The 21,653-nt window shown below is 42.2% G+C and overlaps 1 protein-coding gene across 1 annotated transcript; it reads left to right on the top strand.

Moving 5' to 3' along the window:
- The first annotated feature begins 7,607 nt into the window (after positions 1-7,607).
- Positions 7,608-20,842, top strand: LOC146139415 (uncharacterized). Its single transcript, XM_083392433.1, has 8 exons — positions 7,608-7,807; positions 8,917-9,098; positions 10,562-10,765; positions 11,771-11,859; positions 17,814-18,011; positions 18,531-18,665; positions 18,940-19,074; positions 19,402-20,842. The coding sequence occupies exons 1-8, from the start codon at positions 7,744-7,746 to the stop codon at positions 20,840-20,842; spliced, it is 2,448 nt and encodes an 815-aa protein (XP_083248559.1). The 5' UTR covers positions 7,608-7,743.
- The last annotated feature ends 811 nt before the right edge of the window (positions 20,843-21,653 follow it).

Here is a 21,653-nt window from a genome sequence, read left to right as displayed (position 1 = left end):
GAATGAGATTAGGTTAAGTGTTTCGATTCTAATGGCATTTAACATTACTCCAAGCTCATACTAGTTTCCTAAAATGTATTGTGTAATTCTGACTGCGTTTTACTTTATCAAATGTTTATAGCGTGATTTAAACAAGGTAAAACAAAGTGTGTTTCGAACGGGAGAAATGAAAAAGAATCGAGAACGAGTCATAACAACACTCCTGCCGTAGCTAATGCCGTTATTGTAACTACACGATATTAACCCGGTCTCCTGTTTCTGTTTGAGCTGCAAGCGCTGTGTTACCAAGGTCCCTGCCGAGCAGGACCTTTGTGATATCAGGCATTGCCTATTTTTGTTCCTAAAACAAACTGAGATTTAGGTGAATCCTGAAAGCCAAGTATCGGACCTGTTTAATCCTTGCATTGTTAGTTTCGTTCCTGAGCAAACAGGACTCTGAGAAGCAGGTTTCTAGAAGGTTCTGTTCCCGGGATTTGTTTACCCGGTGCTGCTGGTAGCAGTTGTAATGTGCCAAGTGCGCAGAGTTGCGGTTGCACGTCGTCGTGTTTCCCTTGTTTCCGACAACCAATTGAATGCCGTGACGTTATTACTCACTTGCTTGTGCGGTTTGGAAGGAAGCTGTAATGACAGCACTTAGCAGTTTAACCAATCTAGTTCGCTTTCGCTGCTCGAGTACTTTTTCTGAACGGTTCTTTTCACAGTGTTATTCAAGTCGCAATTCCTATAAAGCTGTTAAAATCAAACGATCCAACGGCTCGAAGCGGGTTTAAGCGTAAGAGAAACGAAACAGAACTGGTTACCAATAGAAAATCACGTCGTTTTAAGGCAATACTATTGAAAATATGAGAGATTTAAACGTTCTTAGCCACTTTAAAGGGTAATTATTTTGCTTATATAAAAGCTTTAAACTTCGACAAGGTCACAAGATCAGGTACGTACAACATTACAAAGATTGTTTTTCAATCAACGAAACATTTATTTTATCGCAATCGTGACGAACGAAACTGCAACTAGTTGTCACGAGCAAATTTATTATTTTCGATGTGTCGACGATATTCGGAGTTCTACGGCAGCAAAAGTGACGAATTAATCTTTATACAGTCAAAAACGAACGTTTTAAAACGTATAAAGCGAACACAAACATTCACGTAGGGTTTATCTCGCTTCATAAAACCGAGCCGTCGCACAAACTAAATTCGTGATGTAATGCGTTCTTTTTTCGGTGAGCTTATGCAATTGAATGGTTTCAATTACGTAAGTAACACATGACCAAAGTAATTTGCTTTAAACTTTGACGAATTTGCTATCAGTGCGTTGATTGAAATGAAGTATTCGTCCATTTGTTTGTAATAATGACAGATTGTAAAGTTATGGAAGCTATAGTCTGAAGTAACGTTGCAGAATAACGCAGATGTATAGTATGATAAAAAATCCAACTCCCATTTAATTCAATAGCAAAACGCGTTGCAGTTCTAATGGTATTCACTTGTTTGGAAATCTTTTAAAACAATATAGTCACGGAGTTTCCTACTAAACCTATTGTTCTAAATACACAAGGCAGATTGGGGTCTTTTACAATTTAACCCCTTGCCAATCAAGCAAAATTAAGGGGCATTCCAATGAAGCTGTTTTCGGCTAGTGCAGACCTTATCGAACGTATAAGGGCTATAACGTATTACGTAAAAGTATGGCAGCGTGGCGGCCGTCACAATTCATTTGCTTTACGACTGAATTGAACTATTTAGAAGTCATGTGATCGGGGGGTCGGCGATAGTGATTAGAGGGCAGAGCAAGGGGGGAAGAGAGCTGCATAGAGAAAGAAAGTAAGAGAGGGGAAAGTTGAAATAGTCGCTGGCGCAGAGTGACGGCAAGCAGATTTGTGCCACTGATGTGTTGGATCGCGAAACAGTTGAGAGCTTGCATCGAATCGAAATGGGGTCAGCGGCTGAACTACATTCAAGGCCGTATAGTGAGTAAGACCACACGCATTTCGGGTGGTCGACTGTATGCTGTTTCACGAGGGAGTGAGTAAGCCGCTGTTGAATAGGCGGGCTTGTTCCCAAGCGCTATTATAGATGGATCCTAACAGTACGGTTAAACAGCTCTAATATTGAACTTGTGTGCAGGTGTTACTTTATCATTGGACTCCAAGCGCAATACCGTGATGCAGTATATCAAGTTAGCAATGAGAAATAGATTTAAGTACATGTAAAAGAGGCTTAATTTATTAGGCAGCAGTGTAAAGGCCAATTGTTCAATAGCCCAGCTATGGATGGTCATTAACCGGTTTATTGCGATCGCTTGCTCGCCGTTATTGATTCCATTAGGAAAAGTGCATTGTTCGTGGCAGTTAAATGCAGCGGTCCGACCAGATAATTAGGGCGTCTTTCGGTTTCGCCCATTGTGCTATTCGGCCTTGAAAGAGACGAGTAAGAGCGGTGTCTATCTACCTTCACCTGAAGCACTAATGGCAGTTTGTACAGCTGATAGTTTAAACCATGATCAGCTTATGGAAGGTGTGTGTTTTAGATGCGATGGAGAATTTGCCGTCGGTCAAAGATTAATACAAGTCATATAAACAAATGTGATTTCATCTTGCACCCGAATACATTGCGCACGTTCGCGGTTTCAAGTGACGATAGGTTCTGGAAGTTGAGTGTAGGTCCTAGACCTCTAGAGAATAGGAAAGTCGCATAGGGCTCGTGGCTCGACCGCAAATGTTCCACGTCATATTTATGGCCATACCCAATTGGCCGATCCTTTGCGATGGGTTTCAACCTTACTCTTATGTCTGTACTTAACCCCCTGGCCAGTTTTCGTGGCCGTTTTAAAGTCCCTCTATCCACAACACATTTATAACCCTTTAACACTTAAGTAGTGGCATATGGTAAAAAGGTAGCCGACTGTTTTTCGAGTAGCCCAGAATACAGGCCGTTTTGAGTGCTTATTAAACCGCTGGGAACGCTGGAAGCCGATAAGTTCGAACCCGAGTCGCCCAGGTTGTTGATTGGTTTTGCGCAAGTTCGTGCACGCGTGGAGATGAGTTATTGACGAGAGGTCGGACGAAGAGCGAGATTGGCATAACGCCGTTGAGAATTGGAAAGTTGCAGCTCGAGATTGGCCGCGTCGATCATTGGTGTTACTTGATTTGAAGAGGGATTAGAAAACTAGGGCGGAGGCTAGAATTCGGAGACTTGGTTGCATGAGTGCGTTCTTTAGGCCGCGTATATGAAGGTTTATTGGAGCTTCTTGGATAATATAGGGTTCGAGATGCTAAGCTTTTCAAAGATAACCAAAGTTGAACGACTGTGTATATGGTTAGCAATAATGCATTGGATTAAATGGATAAAACGAAACACCTATATTTTATTGGAGTAGTACAAAAGTAATAGTAAAGATGCAACAGCAGAAATATGTAGCATTACAACATAAGTAAATCTTTATACACTGTACATACAGCAGAAAGATCATAAAGAGGTACCAATAGCGCAGAACTAGCAGTGAGCAACAGTACACGAAGGTGTGAATCGAACTCAGTCAATAGAGACTCACTGTGTCAGGATGGAAACAAATCATAAAGCTTACGTGCGGCTCAACATGCATGACGTCACGTGCAGCAAGTACAACGACCGCCTGCGTGGAAAGTAGGACGTCGGCCACAGCGAAGCATAACCGTCAGTCGCCGGCACCTAAAGGGATTCTATTGTAAAAAAAAAACACACAAGCTGAGTTTAAACGGATAACTAAAGACAATGATCAAATGCAGGGAAAAGTGTGTGAGCAGGTGCTTTGAAACGTTTCTAAAACTTGCGTAGGATAGTGCACGTGCGACTTTTTGTAATTTGACAGCGCCTGAAAAGGTTCTGCAAAATGGAAGGCCACAATGAAAGTTTAAAAAAATAACTAACAAAAGCAAAAACAGTGTGTTTGTGGACTGGCGTAGTAGGTGTTCCAGAGATTTTTCCTTAGCTAGTAACCTATAAGCCTACATGGTATTAAGGGGTTATCCCCTTTGTTTTGCGTACAGCGTTTGGAAAGTTTCCATTTTCGAAACAGCAAATTTAAAAGAACAAGTAACAACTAAACGCACGGTGTACAAGCAGGTGTTTCAAAAGTAGTCGAAAGCTAAAAACGTGTGTGGCAAGGGCAACGCACTGCCTTTTGTTATTGTTCGACGCGCTTGCATTTCGCCGAAGCCTGGGGGAGGAACTGCAGCGACGGTGTGCGGGATGTGCCCGTAAATACTTCCCCGTTTTAGAACCCTCTCGCTCTTTGCCACAGACTTTCGACCGTTTTCACCGTCCGGTTTTTCTCAGTTTTCGGACGATTTTCACGTTTGAAGGCCGTTTTTTTTTATTCGGCAACAGGAAATTAAATTTTTAGGGCGTTTTGTTCGTAGCGAAAGTCTGGCTTTCAAGCTAAGCGCCGAATCTGTGCATTGAAATGGTTTCTATGTTTAGAATGTCGAACTATACATCTCTGTCTGAAAAGCTAAACCTACGTTTTCGGAAGAAAAGCTTTCATTCGAATTTATAATTCGAAAAAGCCGTACGATGCCAACGCCAAATTCACAATTACATATTTACGTTAGTTACGCGCATCGGCAAATACTCTCACGCGTATGAAGGTCAAAACGAAGCCTTCTCCTATATTTAACATTTAGGACTACAAGTAGCCAATTCGCGCCCCAGTTTGAAGCGGTATTTACTTTGGTTGAATTATTAAACAATCTCATGACACTGTAGCATAGGAACAGAATCGCGCTTGCAGCAGCAAAGGGCAAAGTTCAGGTCTTTCGGTGTTTTACTCGACGTCGCCTCTCGCAACAGCAAGTGTATGGGCGCTAGTGGGTCAACCTGCATTAAAAGCACAACTATTTGTATTTCAGCCTTGTTTAATTCCATCTAATAAAGTTTGAAAGTTAAGCCAACGCCAGTAAAGGGATTAGTGCAGTTCGATTTACTCTGTTTTGCTGTTAAATTTACCAACTTAAATACTAGAGGGGAATCGGATGGGGGTAAATTACACCTTTTGATGTAGCGTAGTTTCGTAAGATGCGTTTTATATTGCGAATTGTTTAAAGCAAGGTTGGTGCAATGTCAGGTTCACAACATTGCGTGTTTCTAAAAGGGCCGTTAATTGAGTTCGCGTTAAAATAAACACGAAATCCTACGTCACCTTTCAAACGTGTATACCAAGTGGTCGGGGGAACTAATCAGTGTTATAAGCAAATACATCCTTTTGTCTTCTGTCAAGTTTACCTTGCTAATGCGCGAGCCAATATTGCAGTCAAAGGGGCTATGTTTGTTCTGACAGAGAGCTAGGACGCATCGCGATAAACAATATCCTGTTTACAAGGCGCCGAGGCCGCGGTTAATTGGCAGTGTTTGTCCAATTCCGCCTGGCGCCCAATAAAATTTGCCGACTGAGCGAAGAAGAGACTCTGGAATAGGGTCAGGTATATAGTTCGCGTGAAACTCAGTCTGGAATCAGTTGTCGATGTGGCGGCTGCATTCAGATTCAGAATCCGTTTAATTCTGAAGCGTCTAAACAATTAAAGAGAGTATAGGCTTAATAAAGTTAGCTATATGGACAGGGCCAGCGAAAACACCTTGCAGAGACTACAAGCTAGAGAGACTGCAATTTTTTTAGTGTTACTTTGCAAAATGCGTGCTATTTTCAGTTTCCGTAAACAGAGCTTTGTGTGTTTCGTAAACAGAGCTTTGTGTGTATCTTAAAAGCTCCAATGCATGTGTTAAGACCGACGGGTTAGCGCTATTTTGAGCGAGTACTTTGCAGTGAAACTTAGTATAAGCAATGCCCCTCGACCAGTAGTTTTGAATAGTGCTTTTCCCAAATGAGGCCAAATACCAGGCAGCAGCCTCTGCAAAGGGTTGTTTACTGCGGCAAGCCAAAAGTCAGGAAAGGCCGAGAAACTCCAGAACGAACCCGTTTGCCCTTTCCCCCAATGAAACGCCACTCTTGGTTTGTATTATTGCACCGAGGGCCTTCCCAAGCGAATAGGGTCTGGACGCTTTTATAAGTGGAGAACAGACACGTGCTGAACATTCACGTGTTCTGCATTATATGCGACCTCCTATAGCTGCCACATTTGTTTTCAAAGCCCTGTCAGCAATAGGTAACTCTTGCAAACTATCAGGAATCTAAAGATTTGATTTGATTTACATAAAGTGCAAGGCTCAGATTTTTAACTCAGAAACAGAAAAATGAGGCGCGACAGATGCACATTAATTTTATAGTTGTGCGGAAGTCTATCGATTGAAATTCAGAGCTTTGTCCCATTATAAATCTACAGGCCTTATGTAAGTATCGCTTTAAATATATAGAAGATAGATAGCCAAATATACACGTTTTAGAGGTAGGTTAAGTGTGTTGGTTATCGTTTGCAAACAAGATGACTTCCTAAAGGTAACTTATTTTAGTTAAATAAGAAAATACGACTTGGGTATGCTGGATCTGATGTACATCAAAAAGTAGAGCGGCCGTTCACCGCTGGACAGCAGCAACTGCAAAAAAGTCATTAAACATTTCCTTTTCGCGTGACACTTTTGGGCGAGGTGTGTCGAATCGCGGCACGATTACTCGCGATTGTTTGCAGCGACTGGGCAGGGGCTCTTGCCATTCAACTCCCCTTTAATCCGGCCTAATCCCCTGGGCGTCTGGCGCTTTTGCAAGCGGCGTGGTTTCGCTTCTAAGCAGGACGCGGTGTTATGACCAGTTCGTCCGGCCGCCGTTTGAGAAAGGGCCGGTTGTAACTTGCAATGTTGCACGCGTGTCATGTTGGGGTAATGCGTAGGTTTGTGTTCGTTCTTTGACGGCGCGCCAGTTTTATGGATAGAAGTTTGTGGGTCCGTGGTTTGTCATACGCAAGGTTACAACTCTTACGTAAAGCTGCCTGTGTGCAGTGCATATATAAGATGGGATTACTGAAAGTCTCGCCAGTTACGAAAAAAGTGGATAACATGTTAGCTTTAGTTATGCCTGTTCAGAGAGAATATGTTTTTGCTTATAACACTTAACTATATTTTGGTATAGTTTATGATCCTGCTAGCTTAACTATTGAACTAAACCAAGTTTTGTGAGCTTTTTGAGTGAGCTTGGTGTTCCCTATGTGTGGGTGAACAGATAAAGTAATCGTTTCTATATAGCAACAAAAGCTTTAATATAAATGTGTAGATCTACAATCGTGTCCTTGCGAATCACAGGCCCGGAGTAGCTCCATATGCATTTAACTTATATTCATAAAAATCGCGCTGTCAACCAGGCCTTTTTACGCTGTAGACGGTTGCTGAAGCTGCATGCTGTCGATATATTATTCTCCAGCGAATTGAACACGGGACAGGTCGAACAAACGCGTTCCCGAAAAACAAACAAGCGATCGAGGGGAGAGGCCATTAGGCGCAAATGACAGGGTCAGTGGCTTCGTTCCACGTGCGCCAGTCAAATCGATACACTTTGATTTCGGCTCGCATATCATCAGCGAAAGGGCAAGTTCGAAATTGCGGCGCGCAACGCGATGTGATACGAACCCGGGGCTGGTTTTAAGCGACGATCGATAACCCTTCTTTGCATCCTGTGTAGGTCAAACCAATTACGACGGTTTCGGGAGTTGCGAATAGGCCGCGTGAACTAATCGAATATCATAATTAAGCTGATAAGTGCATATTGCCGGTAAAGTCCGTTTTGCCAGCGAAAGCCACCTAAGAGTTTTAACTCTTCCAAATGAGGATTCCGGTACAAAACGATGGCCATGGCCTTCAGCTCCGCAATGACAAGAACAAGCAAGGTCAGTAAACCGTGTTGATTTTTAAAAAAAACTTAGCGTTTAACTGACGAACTCATGGCGATATATATATATATATGTATTCTTTATAACCCATTTTGACGGACGCCTAATGTTTGGGAAACCAGTGGCTAGAGAAGAGCAAATTATACTTTAAAAGGCGGCCTATGACGCATGTTTTATGCAAAAATAGTGCACTGCCATTTTGAAAATATCAATATTAAATGGCCACCAAAATACAGATTCCTATAAGTGGTGTGAATCGGCCAATATATATAGGTTGTCCCTTGACACCACCAAAATGTTACGTAAACGAACGACTTAGCCAAGTGTTGAGTTCTCACGGTATTCGGGGTCCATTTTTAATACGACGACCTTCACTAGCTCCATTGCACGCCAAGCACAAATGTCACCCGTGTAAAACAAGGATAAAATCTATCCTAAGTTAGACCTTTGTACGAAGTAAACACTGACTGGTTTAATCAACCAGGAACAAAGCAGCATGAACGCTATCATTTTCTGGAACAGATGAAATTTATTAATACAAGAAAAAAACGATTCGGATAATTCACAAAAAAAACATGTAATTTAAGTTAGAATTAATCCAGATTTGTCATATGTTTACGTATATGGAAATCTGTATGTCATTGATGTTTCTTCAACGGCTAAACATACCGTCATTTTATAAAACACCCAAACCCAACTTTGCCACAATGTAACAAGGTGATAGGTCCAAAATATCTGTTGCGTAAGTGATAAACCTTCAAGAGTGTTCAGGTTGTTTTTGTGCTCAAACTCTAAAAAACAATATGACAGCGTTAACCACCTCAAACCCTTCAAAGCCTTCAGGCAGTTTGACTAAATTGACAGTTATATTTTGCGGCTTTTATGTAAACGTTTTCAAGCTAAAAACTTAACATTGTTGAAATAAAGCAAGATTTGTTCTAACCTTACGCAACGTTACGTATAATTATGTGTGGCATTTTATTCTGTGTATGCTGATGATAATTTAGCGTTTATTTATAAAACCGTAACCAATCACATTGCGCGATTTCTAGGCATTTAGACAAAAGCCAAGTATTTTAACCGTGTGTAAATTTCCTGCCGCGCAGACGACGGAGTTCTGCCGCTCTACGGTCCTGTGATTCCGGCAGAGGGAGGCGACAAGAAAACCGATGAACACAGCGATTTTCCACATTACAAGCGTGTGTCCGACTACCTGCTCGGATCCTGTATTGGAGAGGGATCGTTCGCCAAGGTCCGGGTCGGACTTCATACGCCAACTGATGAGAAGGTAATTTGAATCAGTATGTGCTTTTGGAAGTGCCTGTGTGGGTGTGTGGTTTGAGTTCTTTAGAGAAATGATTAGTAACGTTGCTAATCATACGAATGCGAATCGTCAGAGTGCGAATCGTAAGATTGCTAATCCTAAGAATGCGTATCGTAAGGGTGGTAATCGTACGATGACTAATCGCAAAAATGCGTATCGTTAAATACGTATCGTAGGATTACTAATCGTAATATTGCGTATCGTAGTATAGCAAATTATAAGATTATGAATCCCATAATTTCGTATCGTTATATTGTAATTCGTATAATTTCAAATCGTAACATTGTGAAACGTAGCAATATCAAAAAAATTAGATGTCAGCATTTTTTCCATTGCCTGTATCTAAAGTGCATCACCAGCTGCCGAAAGGCAGAAAATTACGTGCAGTTCATGCCAAAACAGCAGTGTACTCCCAACGGGACCAGTGTCAGCAAACTTACCTCGATAAAAGTGGCGGCGACTCGCAAAAAGCCAGGCGTTAACTTAATCAATTATTAAACGTTCGATTTTAGCGCTGGTTTGTTGGCAAGGGCATCGAATTTTTTCTGCCACTGATTTGGATCAGAAGACTGCCATATCAGCAGAGTATAGGGCCACGGTTCGCGTTTTTCGCCTATGCATAATTCACCGTTGATGAACGCTAATTCGCGTACACCAGACGTCTGCTGCGTTTTGCGAAAACAAATTCATCTTTCAATTGTCGCAAATCGCTTGTTTGGCTTTGCTTCATTGGAAGGTGATCGGACACTGGTGTCTCATGCTTTTTCAATAACTGTCCTTCAAAGACAAACGGGGTTATATTAACGTCAATCAAGCGCCCGTTGTGGATCTATGGATCATTCCGGGATTAAACGGCGTTTCTGGGAACATGAGCTTAACAAAATAATGAAAATTGAGGCCGCGTCTTAAGCTGTTTGATCAGAATTATTGCAAACTTGTTGCGCCTATTGATCAAAAAATACCAACTGCTTTATTATTGTATATTACGTATAGGCTCAATCTTAACTCCTTTTACATTTAAAACCAAAATCAAGCGTTTTTTCAAAGACCTGGGCTGTTGTGTTTATGCGATTTCGCAGTAATGCACTGTTACGTTTTAAATTGCATTCACCACGGATAACAATTGTGGTCTTTAAATGAAAGTTAAAAACACACTTCATCAATTTGTTAAATACGTTAATTGTCTATTTTTGCAATTTTCCAAATCGTAATATAAGGCTGTGCTATGTACATTACAAATTTAAACGGGATTTTCAAATGGGATTTTTCAAGATTCTCAAATCCCACTTGGTATTTTTTGTTATGAAAAATGCTCTTGGTACGTACCTGTTTCTCGGATCTAGGCAACTAATTACCTGTCTAAGTGTGAAATACGTGACCTGGATTCCCCGTCGTCTGTCATCTAATCCGAGCCAACGCACCCGCAGGTTGCCATTAAGATCATCAATAAGACCAAGGCGAAGCGGGACAGCTACGTGCATAAGAACTTGCATAGGGAGGGAAAGATCATGCAGATGCTGCAGCACCCCAACATCGTGCAGGTCTACGACATCCTCGAGACAAGCAACAACTATTACCTCGTCACCGAACTGTGCGCCGGCGGCGAGCTCATAGAAATCATAACCGACAAGGTAAATTAGTTGTAGCCAGAAAAGTCTCTGAACGCTCATTAATCGTGATCGACATGAGGATAATTTCTAATTTCCAATTGATTAATGTAAGCTTAAGAAAACCGTCTACCGATTTGGAAAATTATTTTTGATCAATATTATTTTTTCTTCTGTTTAACGCTTGTAAACTTATTTCTTGAAAACGACCTTGATTTGCCTTCATTGTATTTTAATCCCGGCACTGGTTTCTGTGTACGCGGCAAAGTGACCAAAACCTTGACCCATAACGAAATTTAATGAACAGGATATTTTCCTTCTAATAACTTACCGCACAATAAAACCATGTAGAAAAACCCCAGAAATTGTAAAGTCGCTTTTGTGAAACGTCAATCACACTTGGGTTTAAAACAATGCGGCGGTGCTCTCATATCGCACTCAGCATTCCCTCGATTCCGTAGCGATGAACCAGCGACGCGCTATGACGTCATAATGGCCTTCGCGGGACGTGTGGCCGCGAAAGCCTGACACTGCACAGAGCTGGAACACACTAAACCCGTGTCACTCGGGCAGAGCTAATAGGCACCCTAACGCTAAGCAGAACCCCGGTGGTGCGTGAAATATGACAAAGGCCCTCGCCCCGGGGTGTCATTAGGCAAGTTCTGGGCGGTTCCACCGATGTAGGGATCCATAAAAGTTTAATTTTAACTTGATATATATGCCGTATATGCGTAACTGGAAGTTAAGATCTCGTAAATCTCGATATAATGGTTTTCTCTCACAATATTGATAATCTTGCAGTCAAGTTAACCTTTGGGTTTGACAAAAGGGGATGAGGTAATTGGGAGAAGACAGAACTTCGCACTTTCTAGTATGGATCTAACTCCACCAGTATATGTACACGTTCTAAAAGAAAACTAATTGAAGATACCAACTGGCCTCTTCTCAATAACTTAACCAGATGTATGCCCGACATGATCTATGGGAGGAATGAAAGGCTTAACGATGTATATTAAAATTATTTTTCAGGGGTCCCTTCCTGAGCCCACAGTTCGCCGATACACACACCAGCTGGTCAATGCAGTCGCTTATCTTCATGAACGAAACATCGTACACAGGTAAAAGCATAGTACCCAGTTTCTGCCTTTTTATAGTTACAAGGGCCACTTCAGTAGTCTTCCAAAGCTATGCCTAAAAACTTAACTTTAATTTGGAGCATTGGATTTGTACCATGTTCAAATTGAGAATAGAAATTGTGCTACACAGATACGACAAGTGTTGTAATGCATTTTCGAAAGGAATGCATTACATCAATGGAATCTAAATGCTTTGGCAGAAACAGCGCAGTGCACAAACATAAGCAAATAAGCTTAGTGTGAAACACCACTTTCGGTTGCTAATTGTATATTGCGCCCACCAAGCGCATTTGTGCAACGCAAGCCTTTCAGCTGCAAAGTACAAAGCAAAGTAAATGTAAGCCTTTAATCCCCACCCGGCCCACGTCGACAAGTTTTCCACGAGACTTTACCACGGGCCCCTAAATCTGGAATCAGCTAAATCGGGTTTAAGAGATTAAAGCAACGGCGAAAGTGACGAACTTGTGAATTGCAGATGGCCATTTGACGCATTTCCACATAACTGTTGTACCACCAAGTATTTTAGTGTTGCAAACTTCGAACTATATACAAAGTCCCAGCATTCCTACGCTAAATTGCAAAAAATACTATAGAAACACAACCGTGTTAATCCTATTCCAATCGCTGTATCTTAAAAATTATTTTCGAATATATAAAGTCCCTAAATTATTTAACAAGAGAATATTCGATAGTTTAAGCGGCCCGGAAACATGAACTTGTAGCTTTTTACTGAGATTGCAGATTGGCCCAAGCAAAACTAAGACGCTTTAAGTGTTTCGCCAAACTACATCATCCCACACCCTCTTAGCAATCGCTCCACCGCCAAAATTAGCCGGCTTTATCGAGCGCCGCGGCACCGTCTATGACGTCACAGTTCCCTGTCGCCCATGGCAACGCGCAGTGGGTGGAGAGGCGTCTCGCCGCGATAATCGGGACCTCTTGCTGTTTGCAAACCAAGCGACCACGCTCTTTCAAACTTCTGTCATTGCTAAGCGCAAATAGTCAGTTTTCGAATATGATTGGAAAGCTCTTTCTTTCGAAGTATTTTATCGGCAGAGTATTATATCAAACAGTGTTTTATATAAATGTCAACAGCGGCTTTCTATTGGTCAAACTGTTTGGCGCAATACGACGTTCCTATTGGTTAAGATTCTTATAGTTGCCTTTAAAGCCTGCACTATGTGCATGGGCGGGTTCGCCGTCCGTATTAGGTTTGGATTGGATAAAATTGAATAATGTGAACAGATGAAGCATCTATGGTGTGTAATGCGTTTGCTGAGGATAACAATAAGAAGGAATTTACTATTTTATTAATTTTCACCTTACGGTTGTATTAGTTCGTTAAAGCATCTTTCCATTGCAATATATACCGTACAAGTCAAATATACACAAAGCTGCTGTTATTTGCATTTTGTTTAAAATCCAGCCGGATATGCCCGGTTGCCTATTCGACTTTTTCCCGCGCTTTCGCCCTCCCCCAAAGCAAATGCAGTCCGGTCGAAAGATAATAACACGTTTCGAACGCGAAACGATCGCCTTGCGAAAGCCGCAACGCGCAATTTGCAGATTCGCGTACGTCGAGCAATTGCGTTGGACAGAGTTGACAAAGGAATCGCGGTTTCCAATTGACGTAAACTCTCTGAGCTCTCTACGTGTGTTACGACGAGCTCCAAATGACTAGATTCGGCCTCCCAGCGCATGTAAAATTGCCGTGTCACTTGCCGTGTAGCACGTCGCGTTCGGCTTTAGAAAAATGTCGCGTGTCGCGCCGCGATTTGTCCGCAGCGAGCGACGCCGAGGGATAGGCTAATTACGCAATCGCGATTCCGCCTATTGCGTAGGCGTAGACTATTCAAACGTCAAATCTGATTTTACGCTTGGGCCTAGAACGAACCGAACTCCGTAGCGTGACCGCATTAGTTTTGATAAACACGACGGCGACAGACATTTCGGAAAATCGCGACATCTTTTCACCGAGCGCATCGATTCCTTGTCGACGTTTCGACGCGTTTTGACGAAGCATTTGTCCCATTTTGGTCGCGATCTCCAGACAAGTAAATTTGTCGTAGTTGTGACAAAAGAAAATTTAACTCTTTCGTTTAAAATACAGTGGTTTTATTGGTATCGTTACCACCTGAGTAAATTTAGGAGTTTTTTAGCCATTTAGTTTAAAAAGTAACAAATTGGAAACTACAGTCAATTCGTGATAAACCAAATCATAAATAACGTAGGCTAATAATTTTTACAATGAATTATAAGCGGTCCAAAAAGCATTTTATTACATCGTACTGCCAAAGATATATTCTTGAGGGAGGGAACCCACATTTAAGCTTTGTAGCGACCCTTTCAGTGTTGAAGTGCGACTTAACTTATCAGGCCACTAATTAATTTTCACCACAACTTGAGAGGAATAGCAAACACAATTTCATGTGAAATATCACCGAAGGTTTGGAGCACCTAGCCATTTTAAAAGAGGTTGCTATCTATTTGCTAATCTATTTTTAAACGCAAAGTGTCAATTGCAAAATCTTTCATTTGGTTGCTTTTTTTACCAACACTTTTTCTGAGTAAATGGTTTAGAAACGAATAGAAAAATACAAATAAATGATTATAGAGCGCTAATAAGAGAGTCGATTTATTTTATTGTGGCTGCGTAAAGAGGCCAAAATGGCCCGTCGAATGGCTGGAGTGGAACAGCAAATAGTCTTTCTATGTCGGATGTGTCCGCAACATCAGTCGCTAAGAGTGTTTGCGCTTTTGTACACGTCAAAGTTTCGCCTGTTTAGAAAGCCGGGTGTGGCCCGTCGTCGTATGTTGTCTCGGCTCGGAAAAGATGGAAAATCCTTCCCCTTAAGTAACTGCAACCAATGAGCTTTACTAGAATAGCCTTTTTTCGCAAAGTGAAACACCACCTCTCACTGATACCCTTGACAAATACACAGACACAGGTAGACATATACAACGAACTAAACGCATACCAGATTCGTTAGTCAACAATGTATTTGCACTTGGGTTTGGGATTGTTTCTTTTCCAGGTAAAGTCGGTTGACACCATTTTGTTTTGGATAGTAAACAACACGATACGTATTGTTTCGTTTCGTTTGCGTTCTTTTATAAAAAAATGGTCGGCGGCGTAATTAGCTTTTAAGTACTTTTTTTACTTTTTGATTTCTTCGCCCCGCCAAGACAATAATATAGCCATTTTAGGCACAGATAAAATTAGCTGGGATCCTATGTCTAGTCAATTCGATGGTGATTTATCAGAATTAAGCCCCTTGCCAAACATAAAAACTTACGCCACCAAAACCTGCTCGGTGAGCATTTCAACGATCCGTAGCCTGGACTTGTCCTAACATGGCTTACTTCGCAGAAAGCAAGCCCACGTATTACGACTGCTGTTTATTAGGCGCCCGAACGAATCCAAGCTCGTAAAATCCTCCCTCTGTTGATCTGCCAGCCATTTATCTCATGTTGCTTGTGACGCGCGATCCTGTCGCTATATAAACAGTACCGTGGTAACCGGCCCTTGTTCAATATTTGTGGCAGGGGTTGCTGATTTCGTCAGAAATATCTCTCTCATTGTCTTGCCATTTGCTTCTAACTGAAAAGTTTTTGTCATTTGACTATATGCCGCCATTGGTTGAATGGAGTTATGTTATAACTTAACTTTAACCTTTATTTGTCTTTAATGACGTATTACGCTGGGCTCTTGAGAGGATGTTTCTAGAGTACAAATATTTGCCTCTTGGGTTTAGTTTAAGCAGGGATATTGTCCTGTGGTATAAGAACACGTGCGACGAGCAGTTTAAATATAATGTTAAACCTTGATTGCTCCTGTGGTTTGAATATCTGTGCAATATTTGAGAAGAGGACTTTAAACTTCACTTGCGCAACAGTTCGTCCTTTTGTGCGAAACGGGAAGGGCCATACGCTATTGTGAAAAGACGTCAAACCTTTGTCAGCGACATATTTGTCATTCAGGTCAAACAACTTTTAATTTGCATTTTTACCAGCTTTTTGCTGTACATACAACCGTCGTAGGAGAAAAGCATGACTGTTATATGTTTGATTATGATATCTCAGCTAGCAATATGGCGACAAAACTAATAGCGCGTCGTGATGTACATTGCACTGCAGCCCTGGCCAAGCCTGGCACTCGATATGTGAGCCTAAAAACAACGGCTAAAATAACTAAATAGAAAGTATAAACTTTGACGGGGCATTGAAATGCATTAAAACAACATTGCAATCTGGTGTGTCCGATACTAAAATGGTGATTGACATTTTGCAAGCGGTTTTAAGGTCATGGCAACACATTTTGCAGCATTGCAGTTTAGATTAGGTTTGTTTATTCAGGAGGCAATTATGGAAGTATTATAGCCGTAAGGAAATTTGACTTTGGGAGTTAATGCGCTGGGAAAATATTGAATTTCAAGCGTCAGCAAAATCGATGCGTTTTCATAGGGAAGCTCCCAGAGCCGAAAACGCAACGACACTTCGGGGCGGATCGATTTGCGAACGACATTGTAGCCACAATAGCAACAAAAACATCGTCTAAATGAACGATAAGAACCCGTCCCTCGCCTGTTTAAAGAGCACGGCAAAGTGGCTCCGAGCGGCGAAACTGTGTCCCCTGTTTCCCAGAAGCGCGAGGGGCAGCAGTTAACTGGCATCCGGTACAGGTGCGAAAACGGCGAACTCGCGGCGATCTGTTGGTGTCTATCCCTGGGGGAGGGGGTCATAAAAAAGGCAGTTAACCTGAAGGTTTATGCCAATTTGAAATTAAAGGTGACGTATTAATTTTTGAAAAAGGCGTTAAAGATCGCGTTTGTTATCTTAGTGTTTAAATCAATTATAGAGCTACAAGCATAACAGGGAAGGTATAAGGATTGAGATGCCCTCTTTATCTTTTCCAAATGTTTCATTTTATAGTTCTTGCTGCTCACCCTGCATATGTGTAGTGTGTTCTTCCATAAATTGTTCAACAACGTTAAGTAGATTACACAGGCCAGCTCACTTTTTCAACGTTAAGTTTAACTGTTTTCATAGTCAAAAATAAAAGGCTTTGTTATTCGCATTTGTTCATGCAACTCACCATTTCTATTATTACCAACCACAAACGCAACACATTACTGTTTTGCAAACGCTAAATTCAGTAGCCGAAAGGGTGAGATGTCTCGCATCAAAGCAATCAAAACGGCTTATAAAGCGTTGGACCTATGCAGCGGAATGCCAACATACATCAAAATTGTCAGTCAGCTACAGGCAACCCATCCTCGCAGTGGTTTGTTGGTCGTTGGCAAACACCGGGCCTTTACGGGAAATTGTTTGCGCATACCTTGTTCTGGTATTGATACGACCAGATAAGGGCCGGTCGTCCTCAAAGCGGGCAAAACCTGCATCCTGTCCGTGTTAGACTCATGGAACTAGAGTTTAGACTGACTGTAGGTGCTCTGCGTTGTTCGATGATCATTAACTGACCCTTTACTCGCGTCCATTGCAAGGTCACTGATTTGGTCACTCGCGTCTGAAATATATTATAGTTGCTTAAAAGTAGCCCAGCTTTAGTTTTTTGGGAGCGAAAAGATTGAAATACTTAATCAAATTTTAGGGTTTTTAAATATTAATTTTTATAAATTTTTCAATACAATAATTTTACACTATTGAGGATTTACAATAGAAAAATAGAGTTTTTTGTTTGTATTTTGCAAATGCATTCCTTGATTATTACTAGCATTGTATACCCCTGAAATAATTTTAACATTTTTCGTGTTCCAAACTTCAGAAGTCTAAAATACTATTTTAGATTTAAAAGGCCACTTATATAGGTCCTTTTTGAAAACTACACTGTGTAACCACAAGTACCGTGCAGAAAATAGCAATCGCCCTCCGAAATTGCAATAAACTCTAGCTAACGGTCAAGCGTTTTTTCGCAGAGATCTGAAAGTGGAGAACATCCTCCTGGACTGCGACGACAACGTGAAGATCATAGACTTCGGTTTAAGCAACACTCTGACGCCGAACCAGCGCGACATCTCGTGTCCACTCACCACCCAGTGCGGCAGTCCGGCATATGCCGCCCCAGAGCTGCTTTCCAAGAAGGCCTACGGGCCGAAAGTCGACGTCTGGTCTATGTAAGTTTCAAACTACTTACTTTTTGTGGGTACTCTTTTTGTAAACGCAACATTTAAATGAACAAGTGGTGTAGAATTGTTGCGTTTGCTTGCTCTGGGTTTTTCGCAGTACAACTGTTTGGAAATTAGAGTGAGAGAGCGTCACACTTGCATTCGTATTTCTATTGTTTGCAGCTAACTAAGAAAGTTCCCTAAAATAAAAACGAGACATTTTCGGCCAACCGTGTGTTTGGCCCTCAAGCGTTTTCTGTAGACGCGTTATATTTTTAGCTGTGTGAATATTTTTTCTATTTGATTGGAGGAGGTTTTTATTCCCATGTGTAACTTTGTTGACAGAAATTGCCTTAAGCCTTAGTTGTTTTTCGTTTTGTAGGATGTTAAATATTTCACCATTAAAGAGAAACTACAATGTTAGACGCCGCTCAAAGTACAGTATAGTTTATTAGTGTGTATATTCACTTTGGCGATGAATTAAACACCGGTTTTTCACTAAATAACGATTTTTTGTTTAATTTATAGAGGCGTAGTGACGTTTGCACTGTTGGTGGGGAAACTCCCTTTTACAGTTGAACCCTTTCACATCCCCAAGCTATGTCGCAAAATGATGAGGGGAGAAATGAACGCCATTCCATCCTCAGTGAGCGCACAATGCAGGTATAGTTACGTCATAAATGTTCAGCACTTTGTAATACGCCCACGTCTTTCAGATAAACCTCTTTATTTGTAAAGGTAATTGTTAACACTTCTTAGTTAAGTAAACTAGATAATAGGCATTTCAATAAGTCGTAAGGCATTTTAAAGTCCATTATGAAAACTTAGCGAAAGACAAACCTATTGAGCAACAGGCCATTTTTAACTAATATCTACCGAGCAGTGTTGATTCTTTGAATCTCGCACAAATCTATAATCCAAGCCTTACTTTTCGCAGGATCTTTATCCGAAAACTACTGCAAGCCGATCATTCACAACGACCTTCAATCGTCGAGGTGACCAGGATGCGCTGGATTGCCGGTTACACAGACAAGAAGGACACGCCAAAATCAAACACGAGATCGCTTTTCATGTAAGTGTCTTCTGCGAGCTCACTTTATGAGTAACACTATCAGGAAAGCGGTTTATACTTTCATTTAAAGCTGACCGAAGCTGTTTTTTATCATAAATTCATTTAAATACATTTTTATAATAAATAAGGTAAAATACAAGCATGTAATACTTTTTTAGTCTTATTTGGCCAAAACTTGTCAAAGCTTACTGGAATCTAAACTGTGTGCGATTTTCATTTTTTCTGTAGCCAATGAAAATTATCCTAATTACCGTGTTTAAATCGGGAACCCTTTTCGAGAAAACCTGCCTCATTTTCGCTTTGTCTAAAATAACTTTCCTTCTGCAGCGACCGACTTGGTGGCGAGAGTTTTCATCGACGAGCGGCCCAGAACCCTTCCTCGGTCATCGACTCGTCTGTGGTCCGCGAGATGGGCGCATCACACGGGTTCCGGTGCAGTGACGTCATCCATTTCGTGCAGCGCAACCGGCCCGGCCCGGCCCTGGCCACCTACTACCTTCTACTACAGAAGGCCAAGGGAAAGCGATCGCGAAAGGTGTCAGATCGCCTTGGCAATGCGCTTAAGGCCTACGAGGAAACTCTGAGCGCTGGCGGGGTTAGAGGCGATCAAATCCCGCAGGCGCCAATTCGCCGACAGGAGGGAAAGGATAAAGTCCCGAAGGTCGCACCCGTTGTAGAGTCGGCTGATAGCGGCAAGGATTCAATCAGCGACCAGGAGGACAAGATTTCCAGCAGCGGCTCTTACAAAGCAAAGAGCGGTGGCGTTGTGCCGACAAGGCGAGTCCCGGATCCGCGCCACAACAACAACAACCGCAGCAAGGTTCGAATCGACCTGGCGCCACCGGTCGAGACGGATCGGGAACGAAAGTACTCGGCGCCGGAAAATCGGGCCCGGATCGCCGCGGAGGAAAGGTCAACGCCGCCGAGCAGCGACAGTTCGCCAGCGACGCCGCGACCAAGCCGGGGTACCGAGGTAATGGACATGATCGCGCACATGCGCAGAGCACGCGAGGCCCGCCAGCTGCTGCAGCGTCGCCATGACCAGCAAAAGACCGCGCGCAGCCCTGAGAAAACGAAAGAGCCCAACGCAACATCACCTTACAAAGAAGCGCCTTGGCAAACGACGCGACCCGCATCCTTTCGCGTAGTGGAGCGCCCGCCGGTCGGCGATAGGCCTTCGACTGCTGAGGAAAGACGACATCTTGCGGCTGACAGCAGCCCCGACGACGTCCGCCCGATGTCGCAAAACAGCGGCAACGCAAAGCGCCCGAGCAAGATCTTCGCACTACGACGGCGCCTCTATTCGCCCACCTCTCCCAAGCCGAGCCGCTACACACCGGACTGGCTTAAAAACGAAGAGGTTGAAAATCGCCACTGTAGTGTTTTGCCAGCCATTGTGCCACGGACGGAGCCTAAGTCCTCCCAGAGAGGACAAACGGCCGAAACCAGGGCGACCCGACATTCACTACCTGCTTGCGATGGACACAAGTCACCGCTCCTTGCTCCTCTTGACCACAGGTTGACGCAGAAGCCGGAGCCAAGTCCCAAACAGAATCAGAGGCCGTTTGCTATCAACGCGTCCGCCGACGACAAGCACGTGGTCGTCAACAAGTCGAAACTCGGCTATTACGTCACAAAAAAAGTCGAGAAGAGCAGTCCGGCTGTGGTGCGAAGGAAGAAGGCAATCTCGGAGCCGATAGCCGCCGCCATCTCTTACCTGACCTCGTCCAAGCATCGCTCAACGAGGCGGGAAAAGGCGTCGACGTAGCGGGATTTCGGGCCTCGATTTCCGGCGTACTTTTTTTAATTTTCGCGATGCGCTCTTTTCGCGCGGACAACCCCCTTTATTCTTTTATTCCTTTATTTAAGCGAACAACACCTGGAGTTGCACTCCGGCACTCCTGTAAGGTAGAACACTGACTTATTTTCTTTTGTTGAACTTTTATTCTGTTCGTGGAAACCTATATGTGATCATTTTAACATTGGGCCAATGCTTTTCGATGTATAAGCATTCCCGTGGACATTTAGACTATCATTTGATAGGTTCGTTGATTTTTTCTATGTTTATTATATTTACTTTTTGTCGTTGTTCGTTGTTATTTTCCCCGAAGTGTTTCACTTTGTATTGATATGCTTCCCGCTCAAAAGTGTTTCATGCTTACAAACGAAAATAATACAAAAAATTAAAGCTAAAATATTATCAGTCTCTATAATTTGTAGGTTGTTTTTAGCCTGTTTGTAACTTTAAGCTATTTTAAGGTGTAAGGTTTTTAAGTCTTACCAATAAATACTAACAGTTCGTCCCTACATTACCATGTCAGTAGTAAAAGTCAAGGTATCGATTAGTACCAAGCATATATGTGTAAGGTTTGTTTATATGGATTTGGGGTAAAAATAACACAGATCCGATATTACCATATGACCTTACTATGGTAAAAAAAGGACAATTGATGAAATAGAAACCTACAAACGGCATATTTACCAAGTCGACAGGCTAGCAAATTGCTTAGCAATTGGAAACCTATGAATTATATTCTATTTTATTTATTATTAGAAAACAAAATGGTTTTGTAACATGG

The sequence above is a fragment of the Ascidiella aspersa genome, chromosome 6 (assembly GCF_963924565.1).
Source record: "Ascidiella aspersa chromosome 6, kaAscAspe10.2, whole genome shotgun sequence".
Classification (NCBI taxonomy): domain Eukaryota; kingdom Metazoa; phylum Chordata; class Ascidiacea; order Phlebobranchia; family Ascidiidae; genus Ascidiella; species Ascidiella aspersa.
The sequence above is the reverse complement of the archived record's forward strand: the minus strand, read 5'-3'. Positions and strand labels throughout refer to the sequence as shown.

What these genes read in the sequence shown, in the direction of transcription:
- LOC146139415 (XM_083392433.1), top strand. Translation starts at nt 7,744, where the DNA reads ATGAGGATTCCGGTACAAAACGATGGCCATGGCCTTCAGCTCCGCAAT. An exon ending in ATACGCCAACTGATGAGAAG is followed by an intron (nt 9,099 to 10,561) that starts GTAATTTGAATC and finishes ACGCACCCGCAG; the next exon opens with GTTGCCATTAAGATCATCAA. An exon ending in TCAGTGAGCGCACAATGCAG is followed by an intron (nt 18,666 to 18,939) that starts GTATAGTTACGT and finishes TACTTTTCGCAG; the next exon opens with GATCTTTATCCGAAAACTAC.